This window comes from Thamnophis sirtalis, unplaced genomic scaffold (assembly GCF_051295495.1).
Source record: "Thamnophis sirtalis isolate CommonGarterSnake01/CBP01778 unplaced genomic scaffold, rThaSir2_p1.2 scaffold_7, whole genome shotgun sequence".
Taxonomy (NCBI): Eukaryota; Metazoa; Chordata; class Lepidosauria; order Squamata; family Natricidae; genus Thamnophis; species Thamnophis sirtalis.
This window is the reverse complement of record NW_028261387.1, coordinates 96,456,628-96,484,148: the sequence shown is the minus strand read 5'-3', so window position 1 is coordinate 96,484,148 and position 27,521 is coordinate 96,456,628. Positions and strand designations below refer to the sequence as shown.

The 27,521-nt window shown below is 45.4% G+C and overlaps 3 protein-coding genes across 3 annotated transcripts; all 3 read left to right on the top strand.

Annotated features, from left to right (window-relative positions):
- The first annotated feature begins 3,064 nt into the window (after positions 1-3,064).
- Positions 3,065-5,213, top strand: LOC148044819 (kunitz-type serine protease inhibitor B1-like). Its single transcript, XM_087720697.1, has 3 exons — positions 3,065-3,150; positions 3,573-3,734; positions 5,074-5,213. Exons 1-3 carry the CDS (start codon positions 3,066-3,068, stop codon positions 5,211-5,213), a joined length of 387 nt encoding a protein of 128 aa, XP_087576823.1. The 5' UTR covers position 3,065.
- Positions 5,214-13,993: 8,780 nt separating this feature from the next.
- On the top strand, positions 13,994-16,128 carry LOC148044818 (kunitz-type serine protease inhibitor TCI-like). Its single transcript, XM_087720695.1, has 3 exons — positions 13,994-14,085; positions 14,511-14,672; positions 15,989-16,128. Exons 1-3 carry the CDS (start codon positions 14,001-14,003, stop codon positions 16,126-16,128), a joined length of 387 nt encoding a protein of 128 aa, XP_087576821.1. The 5' UTR covers positions 13,994-14,000.
- A 3,525-nt stretch (positions 16,129-19,653) lies between these two features.
- On the top strand, positions 19,654-21,795 carry LOC148044817 (kunitz/BPTI-like toxin). Its single transcript, XM_087720692.1, has 3 exons — positions 19,654-19,738; positions 20,188-20,349; positions 21,656-21,795. Exons 1-3 carry the CDS (start codon positions 19,654-19,656, stop codon positions 21,793-21,795), a joined length of 387 nt encoding a protein of 128 aa, XP_087576818.1.
- Positions 21,796-27,521: the final 5,726 nt, after the last annotated feature.

Here is a 27,521-nt window from a genome sequence, read left to right as displayed (position 1 = left end):
AAAATTTTCATATAACGCAAAATAGCATTGTAATTTTTTTTTTATTCAACATAACTACAATTTACAAATATAAATTGTAACTGTTGCCAAACATCAAAATTTTGATCACGTGACCATTAGGATGCTGCAATGGTCGCTAAGTGTGAAAATGGTCGCTAAGTGTGAAAAATGGTCATCAGTCACTTTTTTCAATGCCATTGTAACTTTGGTCACTAAGCCCATTATATCACCTTTCTTGCCACAGTTCTTAAGTGAATAAATGCAGCTGATAAATTAGTAACATAAGTGAATCTGGTTTCCCCATTTGACTTTGTCAAAAGGTGATTATATGACCCCAGGACACTGAAACCATCATAAATACGAATCTGTTGCCAAACATCAAAATTTTGATCGCGTGACCATGAGGATGCTGCAACAGTCACTTAGTGTGAAAATGGTCGCTAAGTGTGAAAATGGTCATCAGTCACTTTTTTCAATGCCATTGTAACTTTGGTCACTAAGCCCATTATACCACCTTTCTTGCCACAGTTCTTAAGTGAATAACTGCAGCTGGTATTTTGTATTTTGGATAGAATATTTTTTTAAATAGCCTAAGACAATTTAAAAAAAGAATCCACACAGAATAAATTGAAGTAAAACATTTCAAACTATTCTTTCTATGCACAATATATTTCAAAGTATTGTGCATAGAATTTTTTAAACATGGTTTCACTTCAATTTATTTTGGATAGAATCTTTTTTTAAATAGTCTAAGACAATTTAAAAAAAGAATCCACACAGAATTTTTAAAAATCCTATGCACAATAAATAAAATATTATTTTAAAATACATTAAAAAAATAAAAGAAAAAAAACCCAGCTCACTTACCGGCAGGCTTTGCACTCCAAATCAACCAAGAATGATGTAGATGTTAATACAAAAAACTGAGCAAATTGAAATGGTGAAATTAGTCAGGGAAATATTTTTCAAAGAAACTTTGCCACCATTTTTTTCACAAGAGCCGACCTCCAACCTCCGTGCCCCTCCCCTCTGGAAAATCCAGGAAGTAACACTTGCTACCTCTCTAGCCAAGTATTTCCTGGAGCTCTATGGTACTGGGTCATTTTTTCTTATAAAATGAGGTAAATGGGGCGCGGGGGGGGTCTGTTTTCTTGCTTTAAAGTTTTAATATCTTCAATGAAAGTACTGAGACAGAGAGAGAGGTTAGTTAGACAGAATGTCTTTTGTCTTGCCCCGGTTAGGATTTTTAAGCAAATCCACTGGGCTTTCAACATGAAGCCAGAAAATCGGGACTTTTTAAAAACGCCCCGGGACACGGGACAAATTGTTATAAATCGTGACTGTCCCGCTGAAATCGGGACGTCTGGTCACCTTATATTAACCCTTCACGTGATCTTGATTCTCTCCCTCTGTTTATGCCACCTAGAACTGTGTTGGCTTTTTTGGCAGCTGCTGCACATGGCTGGCTCCTATTTAAATGATATGAGTCAAACTAGGATGAGGTAGACATCCTTAATGAGGTTCAGAATCCTGGCTTGAGCAGATGTATGGTGACACCAGAATCAGAATAGAGGAGGAAGGGTCCTCAGAGGTCTTCTAGTCCAACCTACTGCTCAAGCAGGAGACCCTCTACCATTCCAGACAAGTGACTGTCCAGTCTCTTCTTGAAAACCTCCAGTGATGGAGCTCCCATAACTTCTGAAGGCATCTTCTGTTCCAGGGGTTCATTCTCCTCACTGTTAGGAAGTTTCTCCTTAATTCCAGGTTGATTCTCTCCTTCGCATCCTGTCTTCTGGTGCTTTGGAGAACAGGTTGTCCCCCCCTCTTCTTTGGGCAGCCTCAGGCTGTGACACTTACCTGTGGGGGGGGGGTTAATGAGTTGGGGTATTTTCCAGTCCCCTGGAGGTGGAGCTCAGCTAAGAGAAGAAGAATCCAAGGTCACAAATGCTCCCTTTGCAACATCTTTGTTTCCAATGTCCCATGACAGGGCTGATTCCTGAGGAGGAGGAGGAGGAGGAGGAGGAGGAGGAGGAGGAGGAGGAGGAGGAGGAGGAGGAGTCAGGTGCTGCAACACCTCCATAGTAGTTTACTCACATGTTCTGTGCAAGAAGGGGCCATGAACAGGAGATGAACCGTTTGCCCAGAGGTTGAGCAAACTGGGCATTGCAGCACATCTTGAGGAATCTGCCCTGCAAACGCTTCAGTTTCCTCATTCTGCCAAGAATAAACAATTTGGAAGGGCCCTTGGAGGTCTTCTAGTCCAACCCTCTGCCCAAAGGAGGAGACCCTCTACCATTCCAGGCAAATGGCCGTCCAGTCTCTTCTTGAAAACTTCCAGTGATGGAGCACCTACAGATTCTGGAGAAGAGCTGTTCCACTGGCTAATTGTCCTCACTGTCAGGACGTTTCTCCTTATTTCCAAGTTCTTTCTCTCCTTGTAAATCTATGTTTACGTCCTCAATGACCCAGGAATGTCAGGTGTAAGTGACCATATCCACATGTGTGGAGTTCATGACAACTGCTATGCTATGCTATGCTATGATTATATTGCATTGCGTTGCGTTGTGTTGCATTACATTACATTATATTGTTATATTCTGCCTATAATACCAGAACCTCTGTGTCCGAAATCTCTCTGCAAACCACAGAGGAGAAATCTCCTCACCTCTGCCATCAGAACCCCAGGGCAGCCCTGAGAAGGAAGTGACATTATCCCCCCCCCCAGTGGTCCAAACCCCATATTCCACCCTCCACCGTGGACATCCCCCCCCCACCCCGGAACTCCATAACACGGGACATTTCCAGCTCTGTTGCAGCTCTGGAAAGGCGAGTTCTGCTTGACCAGAGAAATGACCCATTGACATCAACAGGGACCTGCCTGGCCTCCTGGAAACTGTTCAGCCAATCCAACCCCCAGGTTCCCCACCTCTTGTTCCACCATCTTGTGAAAGAGGGAAGAATTTCTGTTCTCAGTGCATTACGTCCTCCTGCTTCCTGGATGTGAAATTCCCAGTGGGGAGACTATTTAATGCACGGAGGCCAAGTGTGGGACAGAGAGCTTCACCATGTCTTCTGGAGGTCTTCTTCTCCTGCTGGGACTCCTCACCCTCTGGGCAGAGCTGACCCCCATCTCCGGCCAGGGCCGGCCAGGTAGAGTTTTCTGAATGATCTTGAGACCCTTGGCAGGGAGGGGCTGCAAAGGGAAACCAGAGACCCCCAGTCTGGAACCTCTGGCTTGGTGGGGCTTCTTCTGGGGAGGTTCTGGAGAGGGGGGTTGGGGGTCAGCTGGAGACAGAAATGGGAGGGGACCCCAAGAAAGAGAGATGCAGTTTTAGGGGAAGTCTGAGCTCTCTTTACTCAAGGCAGCTGCAGAATCAGGAATTTAAGCCACAGGAACAATCCAGTCCACCCATCGGATCAAATCCCCAGAGCAGGAAACCAAATGAAAACATCTTAAATGGCTCCCGACTGCTTCCACTCTGAGCATGCTACGAGTGCTCCGGGTTGGGGAATAATGTTGAAGGTCTTTGTGATACCTAATGAAATAACATCTTCCATTCCATTTGTCACAGAGTTGTGTTATCTTCCTGCTGATGGAGGACCATGTCTAGCTTATATGCCTAGCTTCTACTACAACTCGACTTTCAATAACTGCCAGGAGTTTATTTATGGTGGATGCCGGGGCAATGCTAACAGGTTTAGGAACAGAGATGAATGCCACTACACCTGTGTTGGTGAGTAGGGAAGGAGTTGTTGGGTGACCCCTTGATACAATGAGAACTGCTATCTCCTAAAATTAAGCATAGGGTGGCTTCATGTAATATCCTGGTTCTCACAACAGGCTATGATGGATTCCGTAGAAGGGAATCTTTTCACTGTGGTTGAACTGTGGAATTTCTGGTGCTCTCTGAGCTGGGTGGTTTTCTTGCACACCGTTTTATGACCCAAATACACTGCTAGAAGGGAGTGGAGTTTGCAGGGAGGAGGAGGTGGAGGAGGTGGAGGTGGAGGAGGAGGAGGAGGACGAGGAGGAGGAGGAGGAGGAAGAAGAAGAAGAAGAGGAGGACAAGGAGGAGGAGGAGTGTGGGATCCGTGGTACTCTCTGAGCCTGGTTGTTTTCTTGCAAATGTTTCACTGTCGAATTGGGTAACACCAACAGTGCAACTGAGTGTGTGGTTTTCTCCCTGCCAGTGTGGGTGAGGGTTTTCTCCTTGGTAGCTCCATAAGGAGAATGTTATTTTCTACTTGGTTGTTGGTCCTTGTTATCTGGATGTTGGCTTGAACCTCAGTCCATGTTCATGGCTTTGTTTTAACAGAATAAGAGAGTTGGAAGGGACTTTGAAGGTCTTCTAGTCCAGCCCCTTTCTCAGGCAGGAGACCCTATATCATTTCAGACACGTGGCTGTCCAGCCTCTTCTTAAAAACCTCCCATGATGGAGCATTTACAACTTCTGGAGGCAAGCGGTTCCACTGGCTAATTATCCTCACTGTTGGAAGGTTTCTCCTCAATTCAGGCTGATTCTCTCCTTGGGTACCTTCAAACAATGGACAGAAACCAACCAAGGAGAGAAGCAACCGAGGACTCGGGAGGAATTCCCATCCTCTGGGGGGAAGGAGGTGGGAGGTAGAGTCGTGCTCCAGCCAGCCTCTCTCATCCTGGATGGACGGAGATCTTTTGGCTGCTGAACGGACCAGAGATGGGACCTTCTTTGCTCTGGGATTCTAATTCAAGAGGAAATCTCCCAGTGGAATGGGGTGTGTGAAAGACTTTGGGAGACCAGGCGAGGAGATGCTTCCAAAGGAACCGTCAGATAAGAGATGGCGTAGCCCACAGCTGCATGAGAGGAGGGGAGAAGGGAAGGGAAGGGAAGGAAGGGGGAGAGGGAGGAAGGGAAGAGGGGAAGAGAAGAGACCTTCCCTAGTTTCTTAGGCTGCATAGGAGACAGCAGGAGATTCGTCCTTTCAGACCTGGAAGATTCTGTTAAAGTAGCTGGACAATAAAGCAGAATCGGTTTCCTGCCTGCTCTGCCTGCATAGTCTGACCCTCGGCCTTGGGATCTTCTCTTTTTTCAGAAAAGCGCGGGGTGTGTCCCAAGGCCCCTCCAGGCACCATCACCATTTGTCCTGTAATGTGTAGAAGCGACTGGGAGTGCAAGGGGAAACAGAAGTGCTGCCATTATGGTTGCATGATTGACTGCATGGATCCTGTCTAAGGTAAGAGCCCTGAGCCCTTATACTTCTCTGTAGGGATTCAGAGACCCCAGAATGGACCTTGGATGAGCCAAGCCCCAAATCGGATGTTGAGGAAAGGAGAAGGTCTCTTGAGAACATCAAGGTCTTCTCTTGAGAATGGAGCCACTGCAGCCCTAAGAGTAGTGGAGCCTTATGGGCATCGTAAGAGCACCTGTCCTCACCTTCTGGAGCAGTTCCTAGGACAGCCCCACTTAGAATGGATTGCAAGAGTCCACCAGGAAGAGATTAAGACATGAGAAAGGTCTCCTGATGCAGGGAAGGACAGCTGGTGGAACAGAGGACAAAGTTCTTCCTACCTAGTAGGCAACCTGACTGAGTCTTCCAGGTCTTTCCTCCTCCTCCTCTTCCTCCTCCTCTTCCTCCTCCTCCTCCTCCTCCTCCTCCTCCTCCTCCTCCTCCTCCTCCTCCTCCTCCTCTAATCTTTCTGGAATACTGACCCCCACTTGAATGCTTTTGGGACATTTGGTAGAAAGAGACGCAGGAGCAAAAGACTCCACCCATTTTGTCCACTGTGCAGATCTACAGCTACCTGGCTGTGGGCTATCACAGGTCTACACTCAGGTGTCACGAATATTTATGGCTTGATCATGCGAGCCAATTATAAGCCCTTATTTCAGAGAAGATCTATACCTCAATCGAGGATGGTCCTGATTATATAGTAGCCCTGTGTCTCTTGTGGTAGCCACCTTCCCTCTCACTTGCCTTCTATTTCTTCTCCTGAAAGTCCTTCCTTTCTCCTAGAAGGGTGGACATCCAATTAAAATTGCGGGCAAAAGGATTTTTGTGAGAGAAGAAAGGCAGACCCCACCCACTATTATCCAGATCACCTGCAGAGATGAACAGCCATTGGGCTCTGGACTGGTGACCCTTAGGGGACATAAAGGCCAATGGCTTGGTCGCGTGAGCCTCCTACAAACTCCAGCACTCAGAGAGGTCCTCCAGGCCTGTCACTGACGGTCCAACAACCTTTTGAATTCCACGTTGTTGTAAGATTAGGCAGCGCAAGGCTTGGGGCCTCCTGGTTGTAAGATTTAAGCAGAGTGTGGAAGATAAATCTGAGCCGAAACCCCCTGATGGATTCTCTTTCTACAGGTTCCTGTCAGATTCACCATTCGACTTTTCCGAATTGTGTCTGGTGCCTCAACTTGGACCAAAGGTCGACCAGGCGCATGGGGACCCTTCCCCTCAAATACACGGTGGACCTATTCTTCTTTCCTCAAAATAAAGGCATTGGGCCCCTACTTCCCGCTGAGTGGTGGTTTTTTTTTTGTCCCTTCGAGGCTCTCCCCCTCCCACTTATGCATGTCCTCCCCATGTTTGAGGATGAGGGGCTGGTCAAATGAGGGATCTCTGAAAGGGTGGGGATTCTGGAATTTTCTGTGTGTCATTCTTCCAACTAACGGACCCAACAAAAGCAGCCAATTTCAGGAATTTTTATATTCTCAAAAGCAAAACTTTATTGAGTTCATCATTTTGGCACTGAAGAAAGCAAAACCAACTCCCGTGCAACCTTGCATAACTAAACATGGGTTTCATCCCCTCCTCCCATGGAATGGGTCACATTGTCCAGTTAGGAACCAAGCTGTTGTTTTGATACCAGTTCCCTTCTTGGCAGATACCTGCAGCCGTGTCCTTGGCTCCCACAGTTGAAGTTCGTAGCCTCCACATTCCATCCCACCCTCCCCTCCCCACAGTTCTTTGGCAATTTGAAAAGCAACAATGGTCACAAGAAGCTTAAGCGTTTCTCAATCATTTGCGGACGACTTGGTTATAACTTTAACCCAACCGCAGAAATCTACCAAGGTTTTAATGAATATGATTAATCAATACGGCCAAGTATCTGGGTTTAAAATAAACCTAGGAAAAACCAAGATGCTAGTTAAAAATATGAACACTAATCAAAGGGAAGACTTAGAAAAAATAACAGGATGTAAAATAGTTAAAAAGGTTAAATATCTAGGAGTTTACATCTCAACCGTTTCAAATATACTTTTTTATTTTTCATTTTCATAACATACAATCACATGTATACGATTACATAGCCAATATCCTATTGTATTAAGTAGTAATTACATCAGTTCCTCTTGCCATCAATGCCCAGAAAGATAAAAACCCATTATTAGCTCTTCTGCTCTCCATACACCTCTTTCTTCTACCTCTCTCCTACCTCCTTTCTTCCCTCCATCATCCTTTCCTACTCTACTTCCCCTTCCTTTCTCCTTCTCCTCTCTCTACCTTCCACTCCTCCTTCTCCTCCTCATCTTCCCCCCTTACCCTCTCTCCTATCCCTCTCTTCCTATCTTTCTTCTCTCCTCTGTTTCCCACTCTTCCTCTCATTCGTATATTTCTGCTTCTGAGCAAACTCTAACCTATGTTGATGGTATTTATGCTTCCATATCAGTATACTTAACATATCCTAGTTTTAAAGAAAAAATAAGAGAAGACGGTATACATGTGCAATCATATTACATTAAAATCTAACAACCCTCATCAAGCCTCCCTCCCTCCCACCCTCCCACCCAACCCCCCCAGCCTTCCCTCCCCCGACTTCCCAGAACCTATACACGGTGTAAATCTTTAACAAAAACAGTCTAAAATATATTGGGGGGAAAAAAGAATAGAAAATTGATAACATCTTTACATTGAACTAAGCTCCTCCTTGCTAAGCTAGCTTTAAACAATTTATATCATTCCTGATCTTAATCATAAGCTATCTGGAATTTCTTAGTCCCATATTTATTTCGTATATAATCAACCCATTTTTTCCAGTCTTGTTTATGTCTCTTGTTTGAATGGTGCTTAAGATATGTAGATATTTTAGCCATCTCGGCTAAATTTGTGACTTTCAATGACCATTCTTGAATTGTAGGCAAGTCTTCCTTCTTCCAATATTGCGCCACCAACAATCTAGCCAAAATCAAATTAATCTCTACAGTTGTACAATCAGTAATTATACCTAACAAAAATAACTGAGGAATAAACTTTATCCTTTTTTAAAGAACATTTTGCATAATCCTAATTTCATTTTCCACTTCTGTTCACTTTTCCCCTTGTTTACGTCTATGTAATCTATTTAGATTTATCAAAGCTCCTCTCATATACGCTTTACTTGCATCCCATACATTTTCCATAGATGTACCATTATTCATATTAAAAACAAAATATTCTGCTAACAATTTTTTACATTCATTTTTATATTTCTCATATCTAAATAAATTTTCATTCAATCTCCAAGACCTTCTTGCTTGCGTCACTCCTCCCAACTCCATCCAAACTGGATTATAATCTAATAAAACTCTGGCACAGAGTCTCCGGTTTGAGGGGGCTTGCTAGTGGGAGCTAGTCGTTAAAGCTCCAGAATCCTGGTCGCGTTTATCTGTCAGATGAGCAATCCATCAGCCATCTGACAGCTTGTTTACCTTTTCTTCGGGCCAAGAAGATAAGGTGAGCTAATACGGAGTTTAAAACTTCAAAGGGAAGGAGTGATTTAATACTAAATTAAACAGTAACAGCTGCACAATCGACCAGCACAGACTTATTAATTGGTTGAAGAAGATTAAAACTTGGAATGGCCTCTAAGCAAAACCCTATTCAAAAGGTCCCCTCCCCCCCCCGGCTTCAAAAAGTTTGCCTGTCCCTGGCACAAAACTGCAGTCATTATTTCCTCCCACCATAGGGGAGCCATTAACTAAAGAAATTTTTCAGAAGGAATTGGCTGAAGCATTTAAAAATCATGTAGTTACGATGGAAACAAAATTTAAGGAGGAGATATCCATTGCGCATAAAGAACTGTCTGATAAATTTGAGACCCGGGTTCAGAAGATCAGGGATGATATGTTGGGGGTTGTTAATTTGTTAACAGAATATGTCTCAGAAATTGAAAACAGATTAGGAGATCTTAATGATGCCAATACTAATTTGGTATTGAAAATGGACCTGGTGCAACAAAAAGTCGGAAATGCTGAGAAAGAAATTATTATGTTACAGTATAGACAAATGGAACTTGCAGTAAGAATAAGAGGTTTGCATGAAAACTATCAGGAGAATTTGAAACAGATTCTTTCAGAAGCCTTCGATAGTCTGATGGGAAGGCCAGGGGGAAATTTTGATTGGCAAATTGATAAGGTTTATCGTGCTAACTCCTGGCTGGCGAGGCAAAAGCAGCTTCCACGGGACATTGTGATTTATTTTACTACAAGAAACATGATGAATATGATATTGCAAGAGTCCTATAAAACCAAGCTTCAAATTGAGGGTCAGGAAGTGACTGTTCTAAAAGAGATACCACCTCAAATGCTAAGATCCAGGAAAGACTATGCCTTCTTAGTCGAAGAGCTTAAAAATCGTCAGCTACAGTTCACATGGGATGCACCAGTTGGCCTAGCACTCTTTTTTGAGGGGCAAAGATACCGTCTTAAATCAGTATGGGAAGCTCAAGATTTTTACCATAATATCCTGAAGGCCGACATCCCGCCCCACCTGGACCTAGAGAAAGAGAACAAGAAGGACAAGATAGACAGCAAACTACACAATTATCAACAAGGATGGATCATTTTTCTCTCTCAGAAGTACAAGGAGCCAAGGAACAAAGACAAAACCGTGTGATTACCAGACGAATGGATCAACAATTGAAAAAACAACAATCAACTAATTACCAATGATTTGTTTTCCAGGGTGAAGAAGACAAAGATATGTACATCTCAACCTTAAACGGGAAACTATATAAGTATAATTATGAGCCACTATGGCATAGTATACAGGCAGAGATGAAAAATTGGTAAAAATTACAATTATCTTTGTTGGGAAGAATAGCAGCAGTGAATTTCACATCCAGGAAGCAGGAGGACGTAATGCACTGAGAACAGAAATTCTTCCCTCTTTCACAAGATAGTGGAACAAGAGGTGGGGAACCTGGGGGTTGGATTGGCTGAACGGTTTGCAGGAGGCCAGGCAGGTCCCTGTTGATGTCAATGGGTCATTTCTCTGGTCAAGCAAAACTCTCCTTTCCAGAGCTGCAGCAGAGCTGGGGCACTCCTGTGTTAAGGAGTTTGGGGTGTGTGTGGGGGTGTCCATGGTGGAGGGTGGAATATGGGGGTTGGACACCTGGGGGGGAGGAGCTTGAAGACTACCATAGCATCCCTGGGCACAGGAGGTAAAATACGAAGCCTATCTCTGTATCTTCAAATCTTCAACCCACCTAATGGCTGCTTTTCACTTTTAGTTGAGGAAAAGGGAAGTTCTCTAAATACAAATAGGTTTACTGTAAAAAGAAAATAGAAAGAGGTGAAGAGTAGGTGATGATAATGCATTCAGTCGTCTCTGACCCTTGGCATCCTCTGGGCCAGATGGTCCCTCCAGGCCTTCCATTCTTGCCCTTCTTCTTTGTTGTAGGTCCTGGCTGGTGTCAGCTTTGAGGTGTCCAGTCACCAAGTTCTCTGATGGCCTGGTTCCCTTTTAGCAATAGCATTTGCCCTTAGACTTACAGCTTCACAGAGTTTCCCAGATCTCTCAAAGCAGTTTACAGAGTCAGCCTCTTGCCCCCAACAATCTGGACCCTCATTATCCTGATCACGGAAGGATGGAAGGCCGAGTCTAACTTGAGCCTGGTGAGATTCGAACTGCCAAATTGCAGGTCTTCCAGTTGAACCTTTTGTTCCTCTTCTCTGCATTCTTTCTAGAGTCTCCACATCTTTTTTACATCATGGGAACCAAAACTGGATGCAGGATTCCAAGTGTGGCCTTTTCAAGGCTTATAAAGTGATATTAACCTAAGGTGACCAGATTTTCAGATTGGTAAAGAGGGACACCTTTGACCGGGGGTGGGGGTGGGGCTTGATTAAAAATTTTACACAGAGCAACAAAAATTTTCATATAACGCAAAATAGCATTGTAATTTTTTTTTATTTCAACATAACTACAATTTACAAATATAAATTGTAACTGTTGCCAAACATCAAAATTTTGATCACGTGACCATTAGGATGCTGCAATGGTCGCTAAGTGTGAAAATGGTCGCTAAGTGTGAAAAATGGTCATCAGTCACTTTTTTCAATGCCATTGTAACTTTGGTCACTAAGCCCATTATATCACCTTTCTTGCCACAGTTCTTAAGTGAATAAATGCAGCTGATAAATTAGTAACATAAGTGAATCTGGTTTCCCCATTTGACTTTGTCAAAAGGTGATTATATGACCCCAGGACACTGAAACCATCATAAATACGAATCTGTTGCCAAACATCAAAATTTTGATCGCGTGACCATGAGGATGCTGCAACAGTCACTTAGTGTGAAAATGGTCGCTAAGTGTGAAAATGGTCATCAGTCACTTTTTTCAATGCCATTGTAACTTTGGTCACTAAGCCCATTATACCACCTTTCTTGCCACAGTTCTTAAGTGAATAACTGCAGCTGGTATTTTGTATTTTGGATAGAATATTTTTTTAAATAGCCTAAGACAATTTAAAAAAAGAATCCACACAGAATAAATTGAAGTAAAACATTTCAAACTATTCTTTCTATGCACAATATATTTCAAAGTATTGTGCATAGAATTTTTAAACATGGTTTCACTTCAATTTATTTTGGATAGAATCTTTTTTTAAATAGTCTAAGACAATTTAAAAAAAGAATCCACACAGAATTTTTAAAAATCCTATGCACAATAAATAAAATATTATTTTAAAATACATTAAAAAAATAAAAGAAAAAAACCCAGCTCACTTACCGGCAGGCTTGCACTCCAAATCAACCAAGAATGATGTAGATGTTAATACAAAAAACTGAGCAAATTGAAATGGTGAAATTAGTCAGGGAAATATTTTTCAAAGAAACTTTGCCACCATTTTTTTCACAAGAGCCGACCTCCAACCTCCGTGCCCCTCCCCTCTGGAAAATCCAGGAAGTAACACTTGCTACCTCTCTAGCCAAGTATTTCCTGGAGCTCTATGGTACTGGGTCATTTTTTCTTATAAAATGAGGTAAATGGGGCGCGGGGGGGGGTCTGTTTTCTTGCTTTAAAGTTTTAATATCTTCAATGAAAGTACTGAGACAGAGAGAGAGGTTAGTTAGACAGAATGTCTTTTGTCTTGCCCCGGTTAGGATTTTTAAGCAAATCCACTGGGCTTTCAACATGAAGCCAGAAAATCGGGACTTTTTAAAAACGCCCCGGGACACGGGACAAATAGTTATAAATTGTGACTGTCCTGCTGAAATCGGGACATCTGGTCACCTTATATTAACCCTTCACGTGATCTTGATTCTCTCCCTCTGTTGATGCAGCCTAGAACTGTGTGGGCTTTTTTGACAGCTGCAGTGCACGGCTGGCTCACATTTAAATGATATGAGTCAAACTAGGATGAGGTAGACTTCCTTAATGAGGTTCAGAATCCTGGCTTGAGCACATTTATGGTGACACCAGAATCAGAATAGAGGTGGAAGGGTCCTCGGAGGTCTTCTAGTCCAACCTCTTGCTCAAGCAGGAGACCCTCTACCATTCCAGACAAGTGACTGTCCAGTCTCTTCTTGAAAACCTCCAGTGATGGAGCTCCCATAACTTCTGAAGGCATCTTCTGTTCCAGGGGTTAATTGTCCTCACTGTTAGGAACTTAGTTCCAGGCTGGTTCTCTCCTTCTAAATCTGTTTACATCCTCCATCGCCCAGGAATGTCAAATGTATGTGACCATATCCACATATACAGAGTTCAGGGCAACTGCTAGGCTAGGCTATGCTAATTATATTACCTTGTGGGCTATGAATTCTCAAATAATTTGACCCAGTTCACACACTGTTTAATGGAGGTGAAAGGTATTACAAGTAAGATTAATAAAAGGTGGTGGGGGAAACCCTCCAGTGATGGAACGCCACAACCTCTGAAGGAGAGCAGTTCCACTGGCTCATTGCCCTCGCTGTTAGGAAGTCAGGTGCTGCAACACCTCTATAGTAGTTTACTCACATGTTCTGTGCAAGAAGGGGCCATGAACAGGAGATGAACCGTTTGCCCAGAGGTTGAGCAAACTGGGCTTTGCAGCACATCTTGAGGAATCTGCCCTGCAAACGCTTCAGTTTCCTCATTCTGCCAAGAATAAACAATTTGGAAGGGCCCTTGGAGGTCTTCTAGTCCAACCCTCTGCCCAAAGGAGGAGACCCTCTACCATTCCAGGCAAATAGCCATCCAGTCTTTTCTTGAAAACTTCCAGTGATGGAGCACCCACAACTTCATGGGGGAAGCTGTTCCACTGGTTCATTGTCCTCATTTCAGGAAGTTTCTTCTTAGTTCCAAGTTCTTTCTCTCCTTGTAAATCTATGTTTACGTCCTCCATGACCCAGGAATGTCAAGAGGGTCCGATTCTGGGATTAAAGGATTGGGGAGGGGGCAGCCCTGACAAGAAGTGACGTCATTCCCCCCAGCTGTCCAGCCCCCATATTCCACCCTCCATCATGGACACAACACACACACACTGAACTCCTTAACACGGGAGTTTCCCAGCTCTGTTGCCCGCTCTGGAAAGGTGAGTTTTGCTTGACCAGAGAAATGACCCATTGAGATCAACAGGGACCTGCCTGGCCTCCTGCAAACCGTTCAGCCAATCCAACCCCCAAATTCCCCACCTCTTGTTCCACCGTCTTGTGAAAGAGGGAAGAATTTCTGTTCTCACTGCATTACGTCCTCCTGCTTCCTGGATGTGAAATTCCCAGTGGGGAGACTATTTAATGCACGGAGGCCAAGGGTGGGGCAGACAGCTTCAGCATGTCTTCTGGAGGTCTTCTTCTCCTGCTCGGACTCCTCACCCTCTGGGCAGAGCTGACCCCCATCTCCGGCCAGGGCCGGCCAGGTAGAGTTTTCTGAATGATCTTGAGACCCTTGGCAGGGAGGGGCTGCAAAGGGAAACCAGAGACCCCCAGTCTGGAACCTCTGGCTTGGTGGGGCTTCTTCTGGGGAGGTTCTGGAGAGGGGGGTTGGGGGTCAGCTGAACAGGAGACAGAAATGGGAGGGGACCCCAAGAAAGAGAGATGCAGTTTTAGGGGAAGTCTGAGCTCTCTTTACTCAAGGCAGCTGCAGAATCAGGATTTTAAGCCACAGGAACAATCCAGTCCATCCATCGGATCCAGTCCAAGAGCAGGAAACCAAATTAAAATGTCCCAAATGGCTCCCAACTGCTTCCACTCTGAGCATGCTGGGGACGGGCAGGTTGGGGAAATATGTTGCAGGTCTTTGTGGTACCTAATGAAATAACACCTTCCCTTCCATTTGTCACAGAGTTGTGTTATCTTCCTGCTAAACCTGGGCGATGTGAAGCTTATATACCTAGCTTCTACTACAACTCGACTTTCAATAACTGCCAGGAGTTTATTTATGGTGGATGCGGTGGCAATGCTAACAGGTTTGAGACCAAAGAGGAATGCCACTACACCTGTGTTGGTGAGTAGGGAAGGAGTTGTTGGGTGACCCCTTGATAGAATAAGAACTGCTATCTCCTAAAATTAAGCATAGGGTGGCTTCATGTAATATCCTGGTTCTCACAACAGGCTATGATGGATTCCGTAGAAGGGAATCTTTGTCATTCAGGTTGAACTGTGGGGTCCTTGGTGCTGTCTGAGCTGGGTGGTTTTCTTGCACACCGTTTTATGACCCAAATACACTGCTAGAAGGGAGTGGAGTTTGCAGGGAGGAGGAGGAGGAGGAGGAGGAGTGTGGGATCCATGGATCTCTCTGAGCCTGGTTGTTTTCTTGCAAATGTTTCACTATCCCATTGGGTAACACCAACAGTGCAACTGAGTGTGTGGTTTCCTCCCTGCCAGTGTGGCTGAGGGTTTTCTCCTTGGTAGCTCCTTATGGAGAATGTTATTTTCTACTTGGTTGTTGGTCCTTGTTTTCTGGATGTTGGCTTGAACCTCAGTCCATGTTCCTGGCTTTGTTTTAACAGAATAAGAGAGTTGGAAGGGACTTTGAAGGTCTTCTAGTCCAGCCCCTTTCTCAGGCAGGAGACCCTATATCATTTCAGACACGTGGCTGTCCAGCCTCTTCTTAAAAACCTCCCATGATGGAGCATTTGCAACTTCTGGAGGCAAGCGGTTCCACTGGCTAATTGTCCTCACTGTTGGAAGGTTTCTCCTTAATTCAGGCTGATTCTCTCCTTGGGGACCTTCAAACAATGGGCAGAAACCAACCAAGGAGAGAAGCAACCGAGGACTCGGGAGGAATTCCCATCATCTGGGGGGGAAGGAGCTGGGAGGTAGAGTCGTGCTCCAGCCAGCCTCTCTCATCCTGGATGCACGGAGATCTTTTGGCTGCTGAACGGACCAGAGACGGGATCTTCTTTGCTCTGGGATTCTAATTCAAGAGGAAATCTCCCAGTGGAATGGGGTGTGTGAAAGACTTTGGGAAACCGGGCGAGGAGATGCTTCCAAAGGAACCGTCAGATAAGAGATGGCGTAGCCCACAGCTTCATAAGAGGAGAGGAGAAGGGAAGGGAAGGGAGGGGGCAGGAGGGGGAGAGGAAAAGGGAGGGTAGAGGAGAAGGGAAGGGAAGGAAGGGAGAGAGGGAGGGAGGGAGGGAAGAGGGGAAGAGAAGAGGCTTTCCCTAGTTTCTTAGGCTGCATAGGAGACAGCAGGAGATTCGTCCTTTCAGACCTGCAAGATTCTGTTAAAGTAACTGGACAATAAAGCAGAATCGGTTTCCTGCCTGCTCTGCCTGCGTAGTCTGACCCTCGGCCTTGGGATCTTCTCTTTTGCAGAAAAGCGCGGGGTGTGTCCCAAACCCCCTCCAGGCACCATCACCATTTGTCCCGTAATGTGTAGAAGCGACTGGGAGTGCAAGGGGAAACAGAAGTGTTGCCGTTATGGTTGCATGATTGACTGCATGGATCCTGTCTAAGGTAAGAGCCCGGAGCCCTTATACTTCTCTGTAGGGATTCAGAGACCCCAGAATGGACCTTGGATGAGCCAAGCCCCAAATAGGATGTTGAGGAAAGGAGAAGGTCTTCTCTTGAGAACATCAAGGTCCCTGTCCTTCTGAGGGGGGACTGGTGGAGGACAGGAGGACAGACAGAGGGGGGAGAGGAAGAGAGGGAAGTTCTCTCTCAGCTGAGCCTGAAGAGAGGGTCCGATCCTTGGATTAAAAGATTGGGGAGGGGGTCTCTTTGAGAGCAGAGGACCCAGTCTCCTTTGCTCCTTGAGGGAAAGAAGGCCCCCATCCTGCCATTCATTTCAGATCTTCTTCTAAATTCCTCCCTTTGACTATTTTGAGGCCACAAAGGTTGCAGGAAGCTCCAGAGCCATGGCTTCCATTCGTTCTCTGGGGCGTTTGGGAAGCCCTGTCACTGTCCTCACCACCTCCTAGGAGGCCAGGAGGAAGCCCTGGGGGGGGATGGGCGTAAAAGGGCCAGAGAGCTCTGGAGGACAGCAGATGCTGACCGATGGCCACTCCATTGGGAGCGCAGGCCTGTGGGAGCATGACCCCCCACCCGTGGGAAGAGTCCTCACACAGTCCCAGCACATGGGGCCTGCCCATGTTTTCTCGGTGCTGAAAGGAAGAGACATTGATGTGTAAATCCATCAGTCGCACCGTGTCACGCTCCACACCCAAGCACGGATGGATTCCTTTTTCTCAAACGTTGATAGGACCACCCTACTCAACCCGGGTGACTCTGGGCGGCTTAGAAAAACAAAATGCCAGGAAACCTAACAAAACAATGTAAAAAAAAACCCCATCAGGGCGCAGATCAACAGGAATATTAGATCACTGCCATGACAGCCCATCATCCTTTAACGGAGGCTCTGGCACATCGCGAGTCCAAGGCCCTGGGAAGAGTCAGGTTCCTCTAGGTTGGGAGAAGAATGTCCCATGAGGCAGCGCAAAAGACCCCACCCATTTTGTCCACTGTGCAGATCTACAGCTACCTGGCTGTGGACTATCACAGGTCTACACTCAGGTGTCATGAATATTTATGGCTTGATCATGCGAGCCAATTATAAGCCCTTATTTCAGAGAAGATCTATACCTCAATCGAGGATGGTCCTGATTATATAGTAGCCCTGGGTCTCTTGTGGTGGCCACCTTCCCTCCCACTTGCCTTCTACTTTCTTCTCCAGAAAGCCCTTCCTTTCCCCTGGAAGGGTGGACATCCAATTAAAATTGCGGGCAAAAGGATTTTTGTGAGAGAAGAAAGGCAGACCCCACCCACTATCATCCAGCTCACCTGCACAGATGAACAGCCCTTGGGCTCTGGACTGGTGACCCTTAGGGGACATAAAGGCCAATGGCTTGGTCGGGTGAGCCTCCTACAAACTCCAGCACTCAGAGAGGTCCTCCAGGCCTGTCACTGATGGTCCAACAACCTTTTGAATTCCACGTTGTTGTAAAATTAGGCAGCGCAAGGCTTGGGGCCTCCTGGTTGTAAGATTTAAGCAGAGCGTGGAAGATACCTCTCAGCAGAAACCCCCTGATGGATTCTCTTTCTACAGGTTCCTGTCAGATTCACCATTCGACTTTTCCAAATTGTGTCTGGTGCCTCGACTTGGACTAAAGGCCGACCAGGCGCCATTGGGACCCGTCCCCTCAAATACATGGTGGACCTATTCTTCTTTCCTCAAAATAAAGGCATTGGGCCCCTACTTCCTGCTGAGTGGTGTTTTTTTTCTGTCCCTTCGAGGCTCTCCCCCTCCCACTTATGCGTGTCCTCCCCATGTCTGAGGATGAGGGGCTGGTCAGTTTATTTAGATATGAAAAGTATATTAATGATTGTAAAAAATTGCTATCTGAATACTTTGTTCTGAATACGAATAAGGGTACATTCATGAAATTTGTAGGGGATGCAAGTGAAACGTATATGAGAAGAGTACTGATGAATATAAACAAAATACATAGACATAAACAAGGGCAAAAACAAAAAGAATTGGAAGAGGAAATTAAAAGAAAAAATTGAAATGTATCCAAATTGTGTTATAGAGGGAAGGAGGTGTTTCAACAGGAGGAGATTTAGAAGGCATTCCGGGAATTTTTTCTTTTACAGAATTGTACAAAGGGGGCAAAATTAAAGGTTTAGATATAGACAGATACTTAGATAAAGAGATAATATCCCTAGTTAGAGAAGAGTGCAGGCAAAAGTTGAACCAACAAATAACCTCTGGGGAAATCCTGCAGGTAATCAAACAACTAAGATTAGGAATAACGTAAACTGCTTAAGGTTTGTTTAACAGCAAGAAGCTGAGTTCAATGCAGAGATTTTACTGACTTTTTTTTCTTTTTTCTTTTTTTTAAATTTTCTTGGTTTTAATATATTTTAGACTGTGTTTGATAAAAAGGAGGAGATAAGAGAGACTGACACAGAAACCTCCTGTGAGTTGTTTAGGGGATGCACGCAGGAGAAGGGCTGATCGGTGTAAAGAGCAACTGAGTACTTATAGGAGATGATAACGAGCAGCTGTTGCTCATTAGGATCTCCTAACAAGCAACAGAGACTGATGGTGCCATGCCCTGGTTGCAGAAGTCAACGTTCCCCGTTTGCGTGCAAACATCGAGAAAAGCCCACTTGGATAAGTGACTTGATTTATATAATCCTGTTTTGTAGTAGTTTATGAGTTACAGGACTTTTGCCAGAGCAATTATTTGTGTTTATTTTGGGCTCGCAGCCAGCAAGAGCCGGGACTGATGAAAAGACATTCCTTTGAACGTTCTGTTTGGCTTTCGTTTCTGAACGGACAAGGCCGGGGTCAGAACACAACACTATACTATACTATACTATACTATACTGTACTGTACTGTACTGTACTGTACTGTACTGTTCTGTTCTGTTCTGTTCCGTTCCGTTCCGTTCCGTTCCGTTCCGTTCTGTTCCGTTCCACTCCACTCCACTCCACTCCACTCCATTCCATTCCATTCCATTCCATTCCATATCATACCATGGCATTGCATTGCATTGCACTGAACTACTACGTTATATTATATTGTTATATTCTGCCTATAATACCAGAGCCTCTTTGTCCAAAGTCTCTCTGCAAACCACAGAGGAGAAATCTCCTCACCTCTGCCATCACAACCCCAGGGCAGCCCTGAGAAGGAAGTGACATTATCCCCCGCAGCCGTTCAGCCCCCATATTCCACCCTCCACCATGGACACACACACACAAACCATGAATTCCTTAACAGGGGACTTTCCCAGCTCTGTTGCAGCTCTGGAAAGGCGAGTTTTGCTTGACCAGAGAAATGACCCATTGACCTCAACAGGGACCTGCCTGGCCTCCCACCCCCAGATTCCCCACCTCTTGTTCCACCATCCTATGAAAGAGGGAAGAATTTGTGTTCTCAGTGCATTACGACCTCCTGCTTCCTGGATGTGAAATTCCCAGTGGGGAGACTATTTAATGCACGGAGGCCAAGGGTGGGGCAGACGGCTTCAGCATGTCTTCTGGAAGTCTTCTTCTCCTGCTGGGACTCCTCATCCTCTGGGCAGAGCTGACCCCCGTCTCCGGCCAGCGCCAGCCAGGTAGAGTTTTCTGAATGATCTTGAGACCCTTGGCAGGGAGGGGCTGAAGTGGTCAGAGTTCTCCCCAGGGAAGGGAAACCAGAGACTCCCATTCTGGAACCTCTGGCTTGCTCGGGCTTCTTCTGGGGAGGTTCTGGAGAGGGGGGTTGGGGGTCAGCTGAACAGGAGACAGAAATGGGAGGGGACCCCAAGAAAGAGAGATGCAGTTTTAGGGGAAGTCTGAGCTCTCTTTACTCAAGGCAGCTGCAGAATCAGGATTTTAAGCCACAGGAACAATCCAGTCCACCCATCGGATCCAATCCCCAGAGCAGGAAACCAAATTAAAATGTCCCAAGTGGCTCCCGACTGCTTCCACTCTGAGCATGCTAGGAAGGCCCCAGGTTGGGGAAATATGTTGAAAGTGTTTGTGGTACCCAATGAAATAAGACCTTCCCTTCTATTTGTCACAGATTTTTGTCATCTTCCTGAGAACCCTGGGCTATGTAGAGCTGAATTTCCTCGCTTCTACTACAACTCGACTTTCAATAACTGCCAGGAGTTTATTTACGGTGGATGCAATGGCAATGCCAACAATTTTGTGACCAGAGATGAATGCCACTACACCTGTGTTGGTAAGTAGGGAAGGAGTTGTTGGGTGACCCCTTGATAGAATGAGAGCTGCTATCTCCTAAAATTAAGCATAGGGTGGCTTCATGTAATATCCTGGTTCTCACAACAGGCTATGATGGATTCCGTAGAAGGGAATGTTTGTCATTCAGGTTGAACTGTGGGGTCCTTGGTGCTGTCTGAGCTGGGTGATTTTCTTGCACACTGTTTTATGACCCAAATACACTGCTAGAATGGAGTGGAGTTTGTAGGGAGGAGGAGGGGGGGAGGAGGAAGAAGAGAAGGGGGACAAGGAGGAGAAGGAAGAAGAAGAAGAGGAGGACAAGGAAGAGGAGGAGTGTGGGATCCGTGGTTCTCTCTGAGCCTGGTTGTTTTCTTGCAAATGTTTCACTATCCAATTGGGTAACACCAACAGTGCAACTGAGTGTGTCATTTTCTCCCTGCCAGTGTGGCTGAGGGTTTTCTCCTTGGTAGCTCCAGAAGGAGAATGTTATTTTCTACTTGGTTGTTGGTCCTTGTTATCTGGATGTTGGCTTGAACCTCAGTCCATGTTCATGGCTTTGTTTTAACAGAATCAGAGAGTTGGAAGGGACTTTGAAGGTCTTCTAGTCCAGCCCCTTTCTCAGGCAGGAGACCCTATATAATTTCAGACACGTGGCTGTCCAGCCTCCCATGATGGAGCATTTACAACTTCTGGAGGCAAGCGGTTCCACTGGCTAATTGTCCTCACTGTTAGAAGGTTTCTCCTCAATTCAGGCTGATTCTCTCCTTGGGGACCTTCAAACAATGGACAGAAACCAACCAGGGGGAGAAGCAACCGAGGACTCGGGAGGAATTCCCATCCTCTGTGGGGAAGGAGGTGGGTGGTAGAGTTGTGCTCCAGCCAGCCTCTCTCATCCTGGATGGACGGAGATGTTTTGGCTGCTGAACGGACCAGAGATGGGACCATCTTTGCTCTGGGATTCCAATTCAAGAGGAAATCTCCCAGTGGAATGGGGTGTGTGAAAGACTTTGGGAGACCAGGCGAGGAGATGCTTCCAAAGGAACCGTCAGATAAGAGATGGCGTAGCCCACAGCTTCATGAGAGGAGGGGAGAAGGGAAGGGAAGGGAGGGGAAGAGGGGGGAAGGGAAGGGAAGAAAAGAGAAGAGACCTTCCCTAGTTTCTTAGGCTGCATAGGAGACAGCAGGAGATTCGTCCTTTCAGACCTGCAAGATTCTGTTAAAGTAGCTGGACAATAAAGCAGAATCGGTTTCCTGCCTGCTCTGCCTGCATAGTCTGACCCTCGGCCTTGGGATCTTCTCTTTTGCAGAAAAGCGCGGGGTGTGTCCCAAACCCCCTCCAGACATCATCACCATTTGTCCCGTAAGGTGTGGAAGCGACTGGGAGTGCAAGGGGAAACAGAAGTGTTGCCCTTATGGTTGCAAGATTGACTGTATGGATCCTGTCTAAGGTAAGAGCCCAGAATCCTTATACCTCTCTGTAGGGATTCAGAGACCCCAGAATGGACCTTGGATGAGCCAAGCCCCAAATAGGATGTAGAGGAAAGGAGAAGGTTTCTCTTGAGAACATCAAGGTCTCTGTCCTTCTGAGGGGGGACTGGTGGAGGACAGAAGGACAGACAGAGGGGGGAGAGAGGAAGAGAGGGAAGTTCTCTCTCAGCTGAGCTTGAAGTGAGGGTCCGATCCTTGGATTAAAAGATTGGGGAGGGGGTCTCTTTGAGAGCAGAGGACCCAGTCTCCTTTGCTCCTTGAGGGAAAGAAGGCCCCCATCCTGCCATTCATTTCAGATCTTTTTCTAAATTCCTCCCTTTGACTATTTTGAGACCACAAAGGTTGCAGGAAGCTCCAGAGCCATGGCTTCCATTCGTTTTCTGGGGCGTTTGGGAAGCACTGTCACTGTCCTCACCACCTCCTAGGAGGCCAGGAGGAAGGCCTGGGGGGGGGAATGGGTGTGAAAGGGCCAGAGAGCTCTGGAGGACAGCAGATGCTGACCGATGGCCACTCCATTGGGAGCGCAGGCCGGTGGGAGCATGACCCCCCACCCGTGGGAAGAGTCCTCACACAGTCCCAGCACATGGGGCCTGCCCATGTTTTCTCGGTGCTGAAAGGAAGAGACATTGATGTGTAAATCCATCAGTCGCACTGTGTCACGCTCCACGCCCAAGCACGGATGGATTCCTTTCTCTCAAACGTTGATAGGACCACCCTACTCAACCCGGGTGACTCTGGGCGGCTTAGAAGAACAAAATGCCAGGAAACCTAACAAAACAATGTAAAAAAAAAAAAAAACCATTAGGGCGCAGATCAACAGGCAATATTACATCACTGCCATGACAGCCCATCATCCTTTAACGGAGGCTCTGGCACATCGCGAGTCCAAGGCCCTGGGAAGAGTCAGGTTCCTCTAGGTTGGGAGAAGAATGTCCCATGAGGCAGCGCAAAAGACCCCACCCATTTTGTCCACTGTGCAGATCTACAGATACCTGACTGTGGACTATCACAGGTCTACACTCAGGTGTCACGAATATTTATGGCTTGATCATGCGAGCCAATTATAAGTCCTTATTTCAGAGAAGATCTATACCTCAATCGAGGATGGTCCTGATTATATAGTAGCCCTGTGTCTCTTGTGGTGGCCACCTTCCCTCCCACTTGCCTTCTACTTCTTCTCCAGAAAGCCCTTCCTTTCCCCTGGAAGGGTGGACATCCAATTAAAATTAAAAGGATTTTTGTGAGAGAAGAAAGGCAGACCCCACCCACTGTTATCCAGCTGACCTGCACAGATGAACAGCCCTTGGGCTCTGGACTGGTGACCCTTAGGGGACATAAAGGCCAATGGCTTGGTCGGGTGAGCCTCCTACAAACTCCAGCACTCAGAGAGGTCCTCCAGGCCTGTCACTGATGGTCCAACAACCTTTTGAATTCCATGTTGTTGTAAGATTAAGCAGGGCAAGGCTTGGGGCCTCCTGGTTGTAAGTTTTAAGCAGAGCGTGGAAGATAAATCTGAGCAGACACCCCCTAACGGATTCTCTTTCTACAGGTTCCTGTCAGATTCACCATTCGACTTTTCCGAACTCAACTTGGACCAAAGGTCGACCAGGCACAATGGGGACCCTTCCCCTCAAATACACAGTGGACCTATTCTTCTTTCCTCAAAATAAAGGCATTGGGCCCCTATTTCCCGCTGAGTGGTGTTTTTTTCTGTCCTCTGGAGGCTGTCCCCCTCCCACTTATGCGTCTCCTCCCCATGTCTGAGGATGAGGGGCTGGTCAAACGAGGGATCTCTCAAAGGGTGGGGATTCAGGAATCTTCTGTGTGTCATCTGTCCGGCTAACAGACCCAACAAAAACAGCCACTTTCAGGAATTTGAATATTCTCAAAAGCAAAACTTTATTGAGTTCATCATTTCGACACTGAAGAAAGCAAAACCAACTCTAAATTTTCCTGAGCCATTTTCTCATTCTATTCCAATATTGTTTAGCCTTCGGGAATAACCGCCACATGTGGTAATACATTCCTGGATTTTGCCTACATTTCCAACAGTCCAGTGATAAGCTTGGGTACATTTTAGCCAGTCTCGCTGGATGGAGATTCCTTCTATAGAACACTTTATGCATATTTCCCTTGTAGGCTACTGCCATTGTCAATTTATAACTTTCATTCCAATTTTTTGCCCATTTCCCCAAATCAATACTGTAGCCAAAGTGTTTGGCCCAAGTTATCATAGTTTCTTTAACTACCTCCTCCTCCATTCTGTAATTAAATAAGTAGTCGTATCATTTCTTGATCAATTTATCCTCTGTACCTTATAAAGTTTTATCTAGATCTTGCAGTTCTGTTTGGAATCCGTTCTCTTCTTTATCTTTCTTATATCTAGCCTGTATCTGCATATATGGCCACCAATTGAGGTCTATGTCCTGTTCTTTTAGCTCCAATCTTGTTTTTTATTTTCCCTGATCGTTTAATAAATCTTTATATCTTTTTATTTTATCTAGGTCTAATAAATTTGGGTAGATTAATCCTTCCATCGTTGATAGCCAATTCGGAATTTTAATATAGTGTTTTTCTTTAGATTTTTTTGCCATACTTATAGCAAAACCTCCCTAATTAAATGTTTTTGAAAATAACTCTGGGTTTTATTTTTGCTGTCCCATATCTTGATTCTATCCCCCTGTTCATGCCGTCTAGAATTGTGTTGGCTTTTTTGGCAGCTGCTGCGCACGGCTGGCTCACATTTAAATGATATGAGTCTAGGATGAGGTAGACTTCCTTAATGAGGTTCAGAATCCTGGCTTGAGCAGATGTATGGTGACACCAGAATCAGAATCAGAATAGAGGTGGAATGGTCCTTGGAGGTCTTCTAGTCCAACCCTCTGCCCAAAGGAGGAGACCCTCTAACATTCCAGGCAAATAGCTGTCCAGTCTCTTCTTGAAAACTCCCAGTGATGAAGCACTCACAACTTCATGGGGGAAGCTGTTCCACTGGCTCATTGTCCTCCCTGTTAGGAAGTTTCTCCTTAGTTTCAGGTTGCTTCTCTCTTTGATTAGTTTCCATCCGTTGCTTCGCATCCTGCCTTCTTTGGTGCTTTGGAGAACAGGTTGCCCCCCCCCCTCTTCTTTGGCCCAGCCTCAGGCTGTGTCACTTACCTGTGGGGGGTTAATGAGTTGGGGTGTTTTCCAGGCCCCTGGAGGAGGAGCTCAGCTGAGAGAAGAAGAATCCAAGACCCCAGCTGGAAGGGTCACAAATGCTCCCTTCGCAACATCTTCGTTTCCAACGTCCCATGACAGGGCTGATTCCTGAGATTAGATTAGATTAGATTTAGATTTATTAAATTTATATGCCGCCCTTTTCCCCCGAAGGGGACTCAGGGCGGCTCACAACTCAAACCGGGGAGGGGGATACAGACAAGAAATTTAAAAACAACAGCATAACAATATATAATTTAAAACTCACAACAGTCATACTATTCGAGACGGGGGCAACAGCTCTTTAGCCTCAGGCCTGTCGGAAAAACCAGGTTTTAAGGGCTTTACAGAAGGCCTGGAGGGTGGTGAGGGTTCGAATCTCCACGGGGAGTTCGTTCCAGAGGGTCGGAGCAGCCACAGAGAAGGCTCTCCTCCGGGTAGTCGCCAGTCGACACTGGCCGGCGGATGAGATTTGGAGGAGGCCTAGTGTGTGATTCCTGAGAAGGAGGAGGAGGAGGAGGAGGAGGAGTCAGGTGCTGCAACAACTCCATAGCAGGCCATCTTGAGCAATCTGCCCTGGCTTCCGGGGCGGGACCTTGCTGATGGCGGCAGCTTAACGAGTTACCCCCGGGTTTCTGGTCGCATTATCTGCCTAAATACCTGGTAGATAAACTCATTGTTCAGGCAAAGAAGAGTGAGAGAGAGATCCAGGTGGTAAGAGCTTTTCTTTGAAGTTTGCAGCTTTTTTTTTTGCTGCGAATGTAAGGGGGGGCCAACAAAACTTAAAGCAGACTTATATGATAAGCTTGATACTAAGATCGCCAAAACAAATGATGATATGCTGGGACTTGTAACTGTATTGACGGAATATGTTTCTGGAATGGAAGATAAGCTAGAGGTTCTTGATGAAGCCCACACTAATTTGACTTCCAAAACTGAGGTGGTGCAACAAAGAGTTGAAAACGCTGAAAAATAAATTGTTATGATACAGTACAGACAGATGGAGCTTGCATTAAGAGTCAGGGGGGTTGCGCGAAGACAAACAGGAGAACTTGAAGCAGAGTTTTTCAGAGGCTTTTAACAGTCTGGTGGAAAGACAGGGGTCCAACTTTGACTGGCAGATCGAAAAAATTTATCGCGCTAACTCTTGGGTGGCAAAACAGAAGCAACTCCCCCGAGATGTAATTATATACTTTGCTACAAGAGAGTTCAGGAACATGATACTACAAGAGTCTTATAATACCAGGCTTCAAATTGGCGGACAGGACTTGATTGTCTTGAAAGAAATACCACCCCAAATGCTAAGAGCTAGGAGAGATTACGCTTTTCTAGTGGAAGAACTCAGAAACCGTCAGATACAGTATAGGTGGGATGTGCCATTTGGTATTATAATTACATTTGATAAGCAAAAATATCATCTCAACTCTGTATGGGAAGCCCGAGATTTCTATCACAAGATCCTGAAGGTGGGACACCCTGAATCATCTGGATCTGGAGAAAGACCACGAGAAGGACAAGATAAACAGCAAATCACACAACTACCAGACAAAAAGCACCATTTCCTCCTTCCGGAAGGGCAAGGGGTCAGGGAACAAAGATCTAGCCGTATGACTACCAGACGAATGGGAAAACAAGGTACATTGCAACAACCTCAATAATCACTGGCTATTGATCAAGGAGTTGTGGTCTGAACTCTTTACAGAAGAGAAATAAAAATATTTCACTATCTCTAACAGTTCAAGAACGATATAATTTGTCTGCAAGAAATTCATATCAAATCAACTGATCAAAAATATTTGTTCAATCCCGAACTTGGTCAATATTTTGTGACCTCTGCTACGGAAAAGAAAAATGGTATAGTTGTATACTTAAGAAAAGACATTAAGGCTGAACTAATTGAAGCAGATCCCTTTGGAAGATATATCGCATTAGACCTAATTCTAGAAGGGAAAAAGACTTGCTGGACGACTTCGAATTGAGAAATGTTTGGCAAGAAAGAACCGCAGAGGTATATGACTTCACCCTTTTTTCTGATGGACACCAATCCCTTTCAAGGATTGATTTTATACAAATCACTAATGATTTACTTTCTAGGATGAAGAAGACAAAGATTGCAGCGAGGGTCCTTTCGGATCATAACCCAGTCTGGATGGAATTGGGAAGGGTAGTGCAGGCAAGAAGGTCTTGGAAGTCGAATGAGAGTTTATTTAGATATGAAAAGTATATTAATGATTGTAAAAAATTGCTATCTGAATACTTTGTTCTGAATATGAATAAGGGTACATTCATGGAATTTGTAGGGGATGCAAGTAAAACGTATATGAGAGGAGTACTGATGAATATAAACAAAATACATAGACATAAACAAGGGCAAAAACGAAAAGAATTGGAAGAGGAAATTAAAAGAAAAAATTGAAATGTATCCAAATTGTGTTATAGAGGGAAGGAGGTGTTTCAACAGGAGGAGATTTAGAAGGCATTCCGGGAATT